At 42.5% G+C, this 13,945-nt stretch overlaps 1 protein-coding gene across 1 annotated transcript in view; it reads right to left on the bottom strand.

The window, feature by feature from the left end:
- Positions 1-1,041: 1,041 nt before the first annotated feature.
- The window catches only part of LOC139307345 (slit homolog 2 protein-like), a gene marked incomplete at its 3' end in the record, with an annotated part of 27,903 nt that continues 14,999 nt past the window's right edge, over positions 1,042-13,945 (bottom strand). The window contains exons 19-33 of the mRNA XM_070931147.1: positions 13,529-13,600; positions 13,304-13,375; positions 11,507-11,670; positions 10,863-10,895; positions 10,151-10,275; positions 9,829-9,926; positions 8,031-8,170; positions 7,252-7,275; positions 5,518-5,611; positions 4,536-4,673; positions 3,651-3,891; positions 3,135-3,265; positions 2,872-3,026; positions 1,439-1,793; positions 1,042-1,256 (exon numbers count right to left, since the gene is read on the bottom strand). Coding sequence (XP_070787248.1) covers positions 1,042-1,256; positions 1,439-1,793; positions 2,872-3,026; positions 3,135-3,265; positions 3,651-3,891; positions 4,536-4,673; positions 5,518-5,611; positions 7,252-7,275; positions 8,031-8,170; positions 9,829-9,926; positions 10,151-10,275; positions 10,863-10,895; positions 11,507-11,670; positions 13,304-13,375; positions 13,529-13,600 — 2,057 coding nt within the window. The remainder of the gene's footprint in view (positions 1,257-1,438; positions 1,794-2,871; positions 3,027-3,134; positions 3,266-3,650; positions 3,892-4,535; positions 4,674-5,517; positions 5,612-7,251; positions 7,276-8,030; positions 8,171-9,828; positions 9,927-10,150; positions 10,276-10,862; positions 10,896-11,506; positions 11,671-13,303; positions 13,376-13,528; positions 13,601-13,945) is intronic.

Below are 13,945 nucleotides of genomic sequence, written 5' to 3'. Positions count from 1 at the left end.
CAGTAAAATGGGACACCATGAAGGATGACACACTGCGAGAATCCCATGCTATAAACAAGCAAAAAAGTGGGTTTTTTTTTATATTTCCTTGTATCAAATAAAAAAAAAAATATGCCAATGGGATACAACTTCATGAGGTTTGTGAAACTAAGATAACAATCAGGCCTCTACAAAACCTGGTCAAAAAGACAAACCATGAAACTTGTCAAATTAAAAATATTGGTTCCTGAAGCGAAATAATTAATTGAGCAAAATGTTAAGAGTTAGAGTTAATAAGACATGAATTCTTTACACGTGGATTTCTGCTTCTTTATGTACTATATATATATATATATATATATATATATATATATATATATATATATTGGCATATAACCATGCAGTCAACTTTTCAGTTAAAAGATAGATTGTATATCTTACTAAGAAAAATCAAGACCAGTTACCTTTAAAAGAGTTTGATACTCTAATGCATATGTTTTTAAAAAAAGATTTTATGACTTTCTTGAATTGGCAAATTGCTGTGCATAATTTGAAGGATGAAAATCAAAAGCAAACTACTACTAGCTGAATGTTGCATGAGGTGAAAACAAGGTGAAGAAGGCGCCGTGTGGTGGATGTATTTTGGGTTGCATTGGAGAGGAAAAAAAGAGGCCGACAGTAAGATGCGACCAGGCAGTCTCACCTGAGTAACCCCCCGCGAGGGATTAAGAGGAAGCTCAGGAGATGCTGAGTTGAAAAAGCAACGGGGTTGGAAGCGTTAATGCAGAGACACTAAACACTGTTAGACACGCGTGCGTGCGCACACACACACACACACACACACACACACACACACACACACACACTGCTAAGATACTACTGATGAGACAGTAACAGACAGAGAAGCACAAGCTTAGAAGAGGCTCATGCTTTAGATTCAAAAGCTTGAACAGCATTAGATATTATTTTTAGAAGAACGCGAGAAGTCAGTTTGCTGTAAACACAGGTAATAATTTATACACACTGGCACATCCAACATATATGCGTCTATGTTTTTCTCACCTCTGTCGCACGCCTCTCCTGTATATCCGCTGTTACACTCGCAGTATGCCTTGCCCAGGCCCGACACTCTACATTTGCCATGTTTACAGCGAGACAGGCTGCAGGGGTTAGCTGCATCCTGGTCCTGCTCATCACAGAGAACGCCAGCAAAACCAGGCTGGCAGCGACAGGAGTAGGAGTAGGAGTTGATTGGAAGGCAGGTACCATGGATACACCTGAGGATGGAGGAGGGAGAGACAGGAAAGATAAAGATGTGGACAGACATACACATCTTCCAGCTAAGTCCCTTTTTGGATCCAAAGGTCTGATATAACCCGATGCTCACTGTGATTTTAAACTCATACCAATAATCTCCCAAACACCAACACATACACAAAGTGGCACAATAAACACTCACTTGTTGCCGTCACAGGGGTTGTTGACTTGCTGGTCACACACTGTTCCTGTCCAGCCCGGGTGGCAGGTGCAGGTGAAGCCGCGATGCCCTGTTGGGTGGCAGTCACCCTGGACGCAGGCGCCTCTCTGGCAGGGCTGGCAGCCTGGCTCCACCCCATGGCCCAGCCACTGTCTGGTGGTGCTCTGTGCAGTCCCAGAGCCCGGAGCCCCTGGCCCCAGCCCGGCCCCCAGGTCCTGGAGCTTCCCGTTGATGTACAGGTTACGGAGGCAGCCATGGAAGCTGGTGCCGTTGCGTCCGCCTGAACTATGCTGCAGAGACGAGAGACCCCCGGAGGCTGAGGCACGTTCTGGCATACCTGGAGGAAGAAAGGCGTGAAATCAAAGTCAAATCAAATGTTCTTTCTACACCGGCTTTCGTGAAGATCAAGATTCTTGAAGATTCAAGATTGCAATGTGTGTTTTACAAAGAAACACAAAGTGATAAAAGGTCACATAAGAGGATAGATGAGAAGACAATGGATTAAATAGTGAAACTAGTGTTACTCGTTATTTGAATACTGAGCAAAAAATGTTTTTAGAATCTTTAAAAAGTTTGTAATTTAGAAAATGACAGCTGTTGGGACGCCTCTTTCCTCTGGCAGGATGTTCTGCAGGTGAAGACCACTGACAAGGTTTAGTTCTGGCTTTGGAACAACTAAAATGTCCATGCCAGAGGATCAGACGTGACACATGCTAAAAAACCTGTCATATATATATACATATATTCGAGCCCACTGACATTAATTAATCTGCTGTAAACCAACAAGTGAAAGAATTTAAAACGTGTGCTCTCCTTCTGGTCTCAGACAGAACATGTACTGCAGTGTTTGGAGCAATCTGCAGTCTATCTTTTTCTTGGGTGCTCCACTAAAGAGAGCAGTAATCAAGCCAGCCAGTGATAAAAGGATGCATTAGCTTCTCAGTACCTTTCCGTGAGACAAATGGCTGTGCTTTGGCAAAACTCCTAAAACGAATTAAAGGTACTTTCAGGATAAAAATGCACATCAAGGTTACTTGTGGTCTGATGTTTTGTGCCAGGTATTTTAAGTTAGTCTATCTGGACCTTTTTATTACTTTAGTATCTGCAGGATACTGTGTGACTATCAATGCACATCAAGACAAATCTGAGGAGGTGCCATTAAAAATCTTCCTTATGTCCCTTTATTATGATATATTTATTACACAAAACCAACAATGTGATTCAGGTCATTATTCAAAAATAATATATCAAAAATAACGCAAATAGTGTATTCTTTTTTTTTTTTACTTAAAAGAATTAAGAAATAAGCCAGTTAACCTCTTTGACCTGCAGTGGAACAATGAAGTATCTACCATGCATAATTCTCACACACACACACACACACACACACACACACACTGTACCCGGGTCCTTACCTCCGAGGTAAAGCGGAGAATCTATGTTGAGTGTGGACTGTTTGCTGATGGAGTTGATGGATTTGGGTGGCCCGCCGTCGATGGACAGAGACAAAGTCTGGTCTGATGCTACCAACTCCACCGCATGGAAGCTACCATCATTCACTGTCTCCACACTGAGAGAGAGAGAGGACAGAGAGATTCGGTCTGAACATTTGTATCATCCATCATGCCAAAGTGGCATCAGTGAGTGTGTGGACATTTCTGCTTGCGTGTGCACGTACCTGTATATAGCAGAAGGAGGGTACGATCCGGTATCGTAGCTGACCCTGAGGCGTCCCCTGTACAGCTCCATGGCAATGTGATCATTGTCCCCTTTATACAACAACACGCCACTGTCCTCATCTGTAGCAATCTGAAAACACAGCGGGATGTTCATGTAAATGACCTTATGTAAGTAAAAGTGCCAATACAGCAATGTAAAACTACTCCCATTACAAGCTAAATTCCTGCATTCAAACTCCTACTTAAGAAAATCAAGCATCATCAGCAAAATGTACTTAGGTTACCTGTAATAACTGATTTTTTTTTGGCCACTTGGGGGCAGCAGAAACAAGCTGTTTCACAACATGTCATCTCATTATCTCATTATGTCCAAATCAAGTCCAGTATCTACTCTGTTTGGTTGGTTTTTAGAGCTTTTTTTCCCTCTGAAAACAATGCAGTGAGAGTGAAACAGAATAGTAAAGTTGGCCGAACATCTAAACAATGAGCTGAAAGTGAAGCTGTGAAGCTCCCACCTGCAGGCTGATGTTGGTCTCCGGCGAGAGGAGACTGGAGGGAAGTTGCAGGTAGGACTCGCGGTTGACAAAGTTGACGCTGACGAGCGTCTCACAGCGCTCGCCCTCGTAGCCTTGGAGACACTGGCAGCGGGGGTCCGTTCCCATGACAACGCACTGCGCCCCGTTGAGGCACTCGTGGTTGTCACAGGGGCTGGTGCGAGGAAGGACCATCGGGGGAGAGAACTCGCAGAATAACCCGCTGCAACACACACACAGTCACACACACTTTGAACACAGCAGGCAAAAACACCAACGTACTCCTAATTAGAGTTAAAAATGTTCCTAACAACCTTTTTTTCCTATTAATTGCAGTGTGCTTTTACAATTAACCTCTAGAGACTTAAAAGTTACTTAAAACGTACACTGTGTGAGTGTGAACATTCAAAAATTGTCAAATTGAGGTGTTTATTGGTGCTTTCAACGGCATTTCAATATCTGAGATTTGAGAGTTAACAGCGAATAGATGGATAGATCGATAGATAGTAATTATTGATAATGAACACAAGGGGGAGCCCCTCTCCACCACACACTGCAAATACATGCACACTTAGCACGGTGGGAGAAGCCATGTTTTTTTTTTGGCAAACAACAAAAAAAGACAACTGAATTTTTTTGCCATATTAAAGACAATGGTCAACCAAACTTTGACACTTCCGTTTGGAAAAAGTCATAATTATATTTAAATCAATTTAGATCTGTTAGAAATTATTTTAAAAGAGCGGCAAGTCAGCAATGCAACTAACTTAACATGTACTGCACAATACTACTATTGACACTGTTGGTCAAGAGAATAGCACTGATATGATCGACATGTGTGAGTTCCTGCTGGGACGTGTTCCGCACCTGTATCCCTCTGGACAGACGCAGGTGTATCCGTTGACGGCGTCGATGCACTGACCTCCGTTCTGACACTTGTTCTCTTCACAGTCGTCATAGTCCAGATCACAGTGCTCACCTACATAGCCTGGAGTGCACTCACACCTAAAATGTACACACACACACACACACAGAGACAGAACACTTGTTCATATTGAACTTTAATCCTCAGATGTTCTTGGTTGAACATACATATATCTGCCTGTGGAGACAATCTGGAGGGTGTACAAATACATAGTAATAACACACACACACACACACACACACACAATCGTGATCTTAACCAGGTTCTATAATACAGAAAGAAAAGTAGAATCCAGATAAGAAAAGCTAAGTGTAAGGTTTCAAGAATAAGAGCACCTTCCAGACATCATGTATCTATGTCTTAACTTACTATACAGCTGAGCAACAGAGCACACACACACACACACACACACACACACACACACACACACACACAGGGAGGCACAGGCACACTACGCTGACCCCGGTACACATCACGAGGAAACCTTATGAGGGAGCCCAAATCACACCTCTCCTCCACACACACAGTCGTGTTTCCATCACTTCAGAGGACATTACATTGACTTACATTCATTTCCTGTAGAGTTATCCTAACCATAACCATAACCACTACTTGCCTAACCCTACTGTAACCCTAACCTTAACCTAATCTGAAACCTTTACCCTAAAATTGAATGGTTACAGTGCTTGTGTATGTGGATTTATGTCCCCACAACATGAGTAATACATGTCCTCATACACACACACACTGCTTATCTTTGCAGAGAAACAACTGCTGCTCATTTATTTTAGTGAGAGAAATGTTAGTACTCAAATCCTGCGGGAGAGAAACAAGAAATCACTGCTGACTCCACCAACTCTGCATATGTGCAGAGTGCATGAGTGTTTGCATGTGTGTGTGTATGTGTGTGCGTATTCCACTCACTTGTATCCCTGAGGGGTCAAAATGCACTTTGAGTCATGCTGACATGGGTTCAGTTCTGGAGCGCAGAAATCCAGTTTCTCCTCACATAGCTCCCCTAGGAACACACACACACACACACACACACACACACACACACACACACACACAAATCATCTCAACACCTTTTCAATACTTTGCATAAAATTAACAAAAAAATACATAAATAATGTGAAATCATAATATAAAACACCTCAATATTTTCCAACTCCCTCTCAGTGTGTTTCTGCGTGTGCATCTCAGTATGATTGAGCATCTGTGTGTGTGTGTATATACGCAGTACTGTGTGTATCTGTACAGCATGCACAGAAATGTGTGTGTGTGTGTGTGTGTGTGTGTGTGTGTGTCTGCGTTATATGGGTGTGTATTCTGATGATGGATGACTCTCTTGTGGCCGGGACCAACACAGTGGTCTGATAAATGATCTCATCTCTGCGAATGTCATATTCCTGATGATATTCCCGCGTGTATCCCGGCGTTCCCGAAACTCTGAACTCCAAGCGAATCACTGATGAGGCATCGGGGAATAAACCAATACTCCTGACAGCGCAAAGACCACTCTGGGAATAATTACGCGATCACTCAGGGATCAATGAGAACGTGTGTGTGAAACGACGGGAGACGCGTTCGCATGTTTGTGCTTTGGAGCTTCTTCCTCACTTGTTTAGAAGCAGTCGTATTAGTTTAGTTTTAGTTTAATAGATTCTTATTTTCAAATGGAGACTTTATAATTAAACAGTCTGTTAGTTTAAGGATTGTTGCTTTAGTAAAGAGGACCCAGCTGCCATTAAGAGAGCTGGTGAGTTGTAAATGAAAGACTGTGATCGACAGTTGACAAGTTAAACTTTCTGTGAAATGTGTGTCAATAAGGGAGGGTGGGACAGTGTGGGTGGATAAAGCTTTTAGGCTCCTTATTTTACATTAATATGTCAAATATTTGCGGATATTCGTGTGCAATTCTGTGTGAACAGTGAGTCAAGCTAATAAAAAGTTGGTCATTAAGTGGTAAGTTAGATATTTAGGTTGCAGGCAGCAGACTACACATCATCTCCACTTCATTCCTTGTTGTGAGACATTAAAATGACATTTATTTAAAATATAAGGCAGATGATATTCTTTATAACAGATCCCATGAAAAGACCAAAATGAATTAACTTGTGTCTGAGTAAAGTTTGATAAAAAAAAAAAACTGCAGTGCCTAGCTGTTAAAGAAAAGAAATGAGCATTTTTTAAAAATGAAAGTGTTTATTTATGTATTTATTTATTATGTTTTTAAAGATTCAGGTCTTCTGGTGGAACGAATGTGCCACAGACAGGCAGGGGAAATTGGAAAGTATTGAGAGACAGACAAACGCGTTGTTGGTTTTGTTTTTTGGGGGAATTTTTAACAAAAATATAGAATATCGCCAGCCTTCACCTTTAATGTCAAAATCTTTACCTGGAATATTGGTGTGGTATGGTAATAACATGTATGCATAAAGCAGCAAGCAGGATAACCCGAGATATCTGAACTCAGCGGTCTGTTCAACATCAAGGACATGCATTGCTGACATGGAGCTTGACTGCATACAGCATGTTAAATCTGTGGCACTGAATATCAAATATCTGGGGAGCATGGATAAAGCACAGGAAATGAGGGAAGGAAGGAAGGAAGGAAGGAAGGAAGCAGAGGAAGGACAGAGAGAAGAACAGACTAACCTCTCTCCACCTCATTGGTAGCAGCTGCAACCACAAGAAAACAGTCGACAGATGATAGAAAGCAGAGCGAGGCAGGAAAAAAAAAAGACACAGGACAGCGAGACACAGAAAGACAGAGAGAGAACACCGCCACAAAGGTTAGCAGTCAGAGATGATTAGCACAGTGCAAAAGCAGACAAACAAGTAGCAACAGACAGCGTTAGTTAGAACAAAATATGATTTGATTTGTCTGCAGTTTATTACTGTAAAAAGGCCAAGGAGATATTTCAGGCGCCTCTGGTTCCAGAAGTAAAGGTCCCATTTATTTTTCCCGTAGACAATGTTACATGACTCACAGTGGGTGCACTTATACAGATCGGATTTAAACATATCAGAACAAAAGATATGTACAAGTTAACTACGACTCCCAAGGTGCATTTTGGCAAGAAACAGATGTGCTGCTAACGGCGGCAGAAATCTACAGATTGATGTGAAAAACATAATCTGCACGTTAAATGAATTCAGTTTTAGTTTCTGGGTCAATTTCGGAGGAATTCAGCGACCATGGCGCCATCTTTTGTTTTCAACTGTACTGACGAAGCGTTTTGAATTTTCTACTTCTCCATGCCAACGGCGGCCGAGGCTCATGGGTATCGTAGTATTTTGAGCCCTCTGCCATTCCAAAACAAACAAACTGGGTTACTCAGAAACAGTTGAAATAATTCAAACTGGTGGTGGTGACATTAACCTACAGGTAACAGGTAATATTGACAATGACGTTCAAGGAAAACATGTGTTACCTGTGTATTCTGGTGAGCACATGCACGTGTAGTTGTTGATTCCATCAACGCAGGTGGAGTTGTTCTCGCAGTCGTTGTCTTCACAGTCATCGATGTTGATCTCACATGTGTCGCCTTCAAAGCCCTCGGGACACACACACCTGAGATCACATGGACACACACACACACACACACACACACACACCAATGAGCAGGTATCAAAGGATAAACACATGTAGGGCCGCATAAAGAACATTGTCGGCAGAAATCTTTGGAGCCTCTGGATGACAAAGAAGCGCACGCACACGCACACACACACACACACACACACACACACACACACACACACACACACAATATCCATGCATGCAGCTCATAACAGCAGTGTCAGCTCCATCTACATATCCCCAGTAGAGAGTCATTATTCTGTTAACGTGAGCGTGCCTCAACTATGTAACTACTACTCAGGTTTATTACTGCATACACACACACACACACACACACACACACACTCATACACAGAGTGGTATATTATGGGTCTAATAAAGAGCTCTTATGCGGCACACACTCGGGTGGATTAATATCTCATTATATAGTCAACGACAGCTCTTCACAATGAATATTCCACCTCTGCCGGAGAAGGAAAAGAAAGCGTGCAAAAAGATGAAAATACAGACGTGGAGAGGAAGACTGAAATGAAAACGTGACAGAAAAGACAGAGAGAGGGGATCAAAGAAAGAGACAGAGGGAGAGAAACAGGAGGAGCTGTGATCTAATTGTTTGTGTGGGAGGTTAAGATCTGCTTGGAGCGTGCAGACAGGCGTTAGCTCCCCTCCTGTTAATACTAAACAGCCTAATGGAGAGAAGGCGATTCTCACAGCGGGCCTGTCCAGCTCAGAGACAGACTGGGGACACAACTGGTCCCCTGAGCCCTTTACCTCCTGCACACTTATCCCCACCTGTCATTAGTGGTGCAGCACTATCATTAATGGAATTATCTCCTGAGGGTCCACAGATCACATGTCCACTAACGCGTTCTCAATAACCACTGGTTCACTGGTTTGCTGGTAACTGACGTCTGGTGTTCTGGTGTTCACCGCATCTCTTTGTAGATGTTTCTATATGTTATATATTTTTAGGTGGTCATAAAGGAATATTTTAGACTGACTTGGATCTTATTTTTTTGTAGCTGTGGCCATCGTTCAGATCAGTTATGATAACAATTTACTCACAGACTTCATTGCTAACATCTGAGGATGCTGCTACCACACGAATGATCACACAGCTTTTAAAAAAGGTTCCTTTGGGGTGCTTTGAGAGGTGGTTTAAATAACTTGTTTAATCGTGGTATCTGTTTAAAGCAACTATGTGTAGAATTCGAACCTTTCTGACTTTACAGCTCCCTGGTCGTAGCATTATAAAAGAAACTGTGGCAGAGAGTAATTTAGAGAGCTGCCCTCCTGGCAATTAAAATGTTAAGCCTCCGTTAATTTGAGGGACTCACAAGAGACAGATTTAAGAAAAGAGTGGATCTTACTGTACAATTCCCATAATACAACTCAATAGCATCTTTAGTTAACCTGGTGAATGCTCATGTCTTCTAAACTCCGCGCTCTCAGATTGTAACATCATTGATGACATCATCAAGGTTATTTTTTCAGACTTTAGAAACCTCTCTCCAGAGCCACAGAAGACATTACACGGTTTTCACAAGTTGAGTAGTACTCGTTGAGGCAAGTAAACTGATAGTAAACTGAGAACCAGTTTAGGGATAAAACCCAAAACTAACCAGACTGGAAAAAAAGTAATAGTTTCTCACCAAAAGTTGCTCCCTTCTCCTTCCTTCAGGTGACAGGTGCCACCATTGTCACATGGGTTGCTGATACAGGCATGAATGGGCTCCTCGCAGTTCTGTCCCTACACGCAAACACAGACACACACATACACTGAGTGCTTTCAAAAACAACAGCGTCTTATATTCACTGTGTTTAATATTCACTTGCTCCAGCGTGTCTGTCCTAACCAAAGACTGGTGTAAAAAAACAGGTGAAAGTTACACAGAATACCTGCGAGTTAAGAAGTGTTAAATTGGTGACTTTTTTGATCTTTACACCACTTTTGTTTTTCCGCGGTTTGAGTACCTTAAATCCGTACGGGCAGGTGCAGCGGTAGTAGTGCACAGGGTCATTGGAGCAGGTGCCATCGTTCTTGCAGGGGCTGGACAGGCAGGGCTCACACTTAGCCTGGATACTCATGTCTACTGGGCCTGTGTCACGCAAACACACCAACCCACATACACACACACACACACACACACAAAACATACACACCAGAGAGACGATTAGCTTGATAAAATGCTCTACATTTAGGGGAGTAAAACGAGTCAGGATACACAGGTTGACACACACACAGACAGACAGCTGTACATAATCAGGGCCCTGCATAAACCTCGCATCCTCAGAAAAAGTAATTTGATTAATAAATTGTCAATATCAGTAATGGAAAAAGGAGAGAAACAACCCTGTTACCTGTGCTGTAATTTAAGGTAAACTGTTCAAAAACATGTGTACAAGAAGATAATTAAAAGATTTATGGAAGTAATAAGCAAGAGATTTTCTTTGCAGGGCCATGACATGCACAGAGGATGCACATATTCCCGAATGTCATGACAGAACATCAAGTTGTAACAGTCGACGACGCTGGTCAGAACATGAGGGCTGAAAGGGTGAGGAGAGCGCTTCAGTCTGGTCAGGGCTCAGAGGACGAGGAAAACAGGGCTGGGACTGTCTCCGAGGAGGAGCTGGGGAGGGAGAGACTGAGGAGGAAGTACTGGGATATGATTGGCTACTTTACCTGGCACCAGAAAACCACAAGGCCCCGGGACTTCTACAGTGCGTCAGTTAGATTAGGTTAAAAATAGGTTTCAGTCATGTGCTCATGGTTAATGTGATATAAAAAGGTTTAAAGGTCAACAGTCATTGGCAGTATGATGAGTTACAGCCACAATCAAGCTCACAAAGGATTTTTATTATTATATGAATTTAAATATTAACATTTTGTTGCTGTCCAGTGAAAAACATGTATCTCCGTATTTGATGATTTTGAGGTTTTCAGATAAACTGAATGCTTTTTTGTGGGTTCAGACATTTATCTTATTTCTAGGCTAAAACAACCTTGTAAAAACTCCAAACAATGAATTATTGAATTATCCAAACAATGTCCATGAAAAGTTCAGATTTTGGAGATCCATGGTTTCGATTGTAAGGCAACAATTTGTAAATGGCAACTTGTGGTCTCCTTTAGGAGTCCTCATCAAGTGTGTGTACATTTCTGCTTAATAATGGTCTGCTCTTCTGGCAAGTGTGTGTGTGTATGCTTTTGTTTTTGGACATCTTTACTCAACACGAGTGTGTTTGTACATGTGTACTGTATATATGCTGGCATGTGCATGTATTCCTGTGCCACAGTACTGTATGCGTGTGTCAGTGTATGTTTACCTGTGCAGGTGAACTTCTTGGAAGGCGTAGTGAGCAGCAGTTTGTCGGTCATGTCACCGGGCCCGGCACAGCGGGCGATGCCAGGCTCCTTGTAGCCGCTCTTCACCCAGTCTGACAGCCACTGCATGTGGCAGTCACAGTACAGAGGGTTGGCACCCAGAGCCCTGCCAGCCAGAAAGAGAGCGGGAACAATGTTCAGCCATAATAACAGCATACACAGGAAAAGTCAGAGTCATTGTTTCATTTCAGATCAGATGTGCTGGAGTCAAAACAAAAGAAAAAGTGTCACCGCCTAATACTCGCAGACTGAGTTATACATCACTGTCAAATTTAGTGTCAAAACGTGGTATATTTCTACCATAAACACTGAGACTGTGGTGGAGATGATTGAGAGCATCTATCTCACGCTGGCAGCAGCGTTGGAGGGAGTATTACTCAAACTTAAAACACTTCCCATGAACTGCGTTACTTCTTAAAAAGAGTATGGTACTGCTGTCTGAAGGTTTTGTTGATGTTCTATTTCTCAATAAGAGTTGTTTTGTGTTTTAAAGATAACTAATGGAGCATTGCATTAATTCAGGCAGAGCACTGACGTCGCGCCTGCATTAGCTTATTAGCATCAACTGCTTATATTCATTCTCCACAATGACTCCCTCATTTGTCAGCTACTTGGCTACTATCTGACTAGTAACCAATCATATTAATGCGGCTGTAGATCACTGCCTTTATAACTTGACACTTGTCACAATTATTCTGCTTCATGCCAACACCTTTTGCTGCTGCAGCTCCCTCCATCACGCCAACCTCTGCCTTATCGGCTAAGTTATACATATAGTTACATTATGTACATTCATGTATGTCTTTGGACGAGTACTCCCTGCAGAAAACCCTCAAAAACCAGATCTGACAGAACTGTTCAAGTGGTCAAAAGGGACGTTAGAGCCACTCCCAGGCCGGTAGCTCTGTTGAGGCTAGAGGTACTGTTAGACTAGTGGTCTGCAGTGGGAAACACGAGCGCTATCCGTGGTGCTGATCCTAGTGAGCGCCCTGGGGTGGACACAGGCACTTCCTCACTGGCATTCCCACCAGGTAACTCAAGTTATTCCCATCATCCTTCACTTCCATCCATCACTTGTGTGCACCCAATATAATGTCTGTGCTTAGATTTAAGATATCATGCTAATAGAAAACAGAGAGAGCTAAATATTTTTTGCATTCAGCTCTTAGCTCCCTCAGTTTATTATTTTCGACCTCAAGTCTCCTGTGTTATATGCTGCTTGTCTGACTATTGATTAAAGGCATCTAGACCCCTAGTGTGCCTGTTTGGTGCTGTAAAACCTGTTTTGCAGTAAAACAGATTTCCCCAAAAATCCATTAAGAAAGTAACTACAAAATTTGCTGTTGTAGCCACAAAGAGTGGGGGATTGCTCAGAGGCGGAAGGCAGTCTAATCCCACTATATATATCACCCTTTAGTTTCAATAGTAAATATTTGGATCTATTGCCAATTCTATAGAAAGACATATTTAAGATACAGGCGTAAACTCTTAACTTCTCAAAATCTAAATCTAACAGAGGAGAGTAGGAGAGAGGAGGCAGCTGTAGACGGGTTGGTGGCTCTGTTACTATTAGCGGCCCGATACGTTCACAAGCCTCACCGAACAGACATTTTCCTTTCGGATGATGAGAAAAGGCTCTTTTGTCATGATAATGTGTTTTCCTTATTTTGCATTTCTATAAGGTAAAAAAAGATAAGACGCTTCAATCCTAGAAAAAAAGTGGGTGTGTTTTTACTCACAGGTGGGAGAGGGATGACAGGTCTTTGAAGGCCCCCTCTGGTATCAGTGATATGTCGTTACCATGGAGAGACCTGAGAAAGGGCAACAGAAAGAGGAGCAAAGAGAAAAAGGGGCACAGAAATGTAGAAGAGTCTGGATGTTAAAAGTCTGCACTCAAGTCCGTCCGTTCAATGTTTTCCGAGTTGTCCACCACCTTGTGTGTGTGTGTCGTGACAGATACTCACAGCAAACGGAGAGACTTGAGTCCATCGAACGCCCTCACCGGTATGCACCGCAGGCGGTTGTAGCTCAGGATTCTTTACACACAGAATAAACATGTTGGCATGGAGACAAATGCAGAAATGTTTGCAAGAGATCTTCAAAAGCAGCAAGACATTCCCGTTTGTGACCACAGTCCACTGGGCAAAGCAGTCGAGCAAACACAGTAACACAGCAATTTAACACACTCGTCAGTACAGATGCACATCCAGTCGAACACACACACACACACACACACACACACACACACACACACACACACACACACACACACACACACACACATACATGATCTCAAACAAGCACAAATGCCACAAACAACCTGCCCTGTTGGATCAGATTATTTACATTAACACATTAGCACACTCTACATTTAAGACACA

The sequence above is a fragment of the Enoplosus armatus genome, unplaced genomic scaffold, assembly GCF_043641665.1.
Source record: "Enoplosus armatus isolate fEnoArm2 unplaced genomic scaffold, fEnoArm2.hap1 Scaffold_91, whole genome shotgun sequence".
In the NCBI taxonomy this organism is placed as follows: Eukaryota; Metazoa; Chordata; class Actinopteri; order Centrarchiformes; family Enoplosidae; genus Enoplosus; species Enoplosus armatus.
The sequence above is the reverse complement of the archived record's forward strand: the minus strand, read 5'-3'. Positions and strand labels throughout refer to the sequence as shown.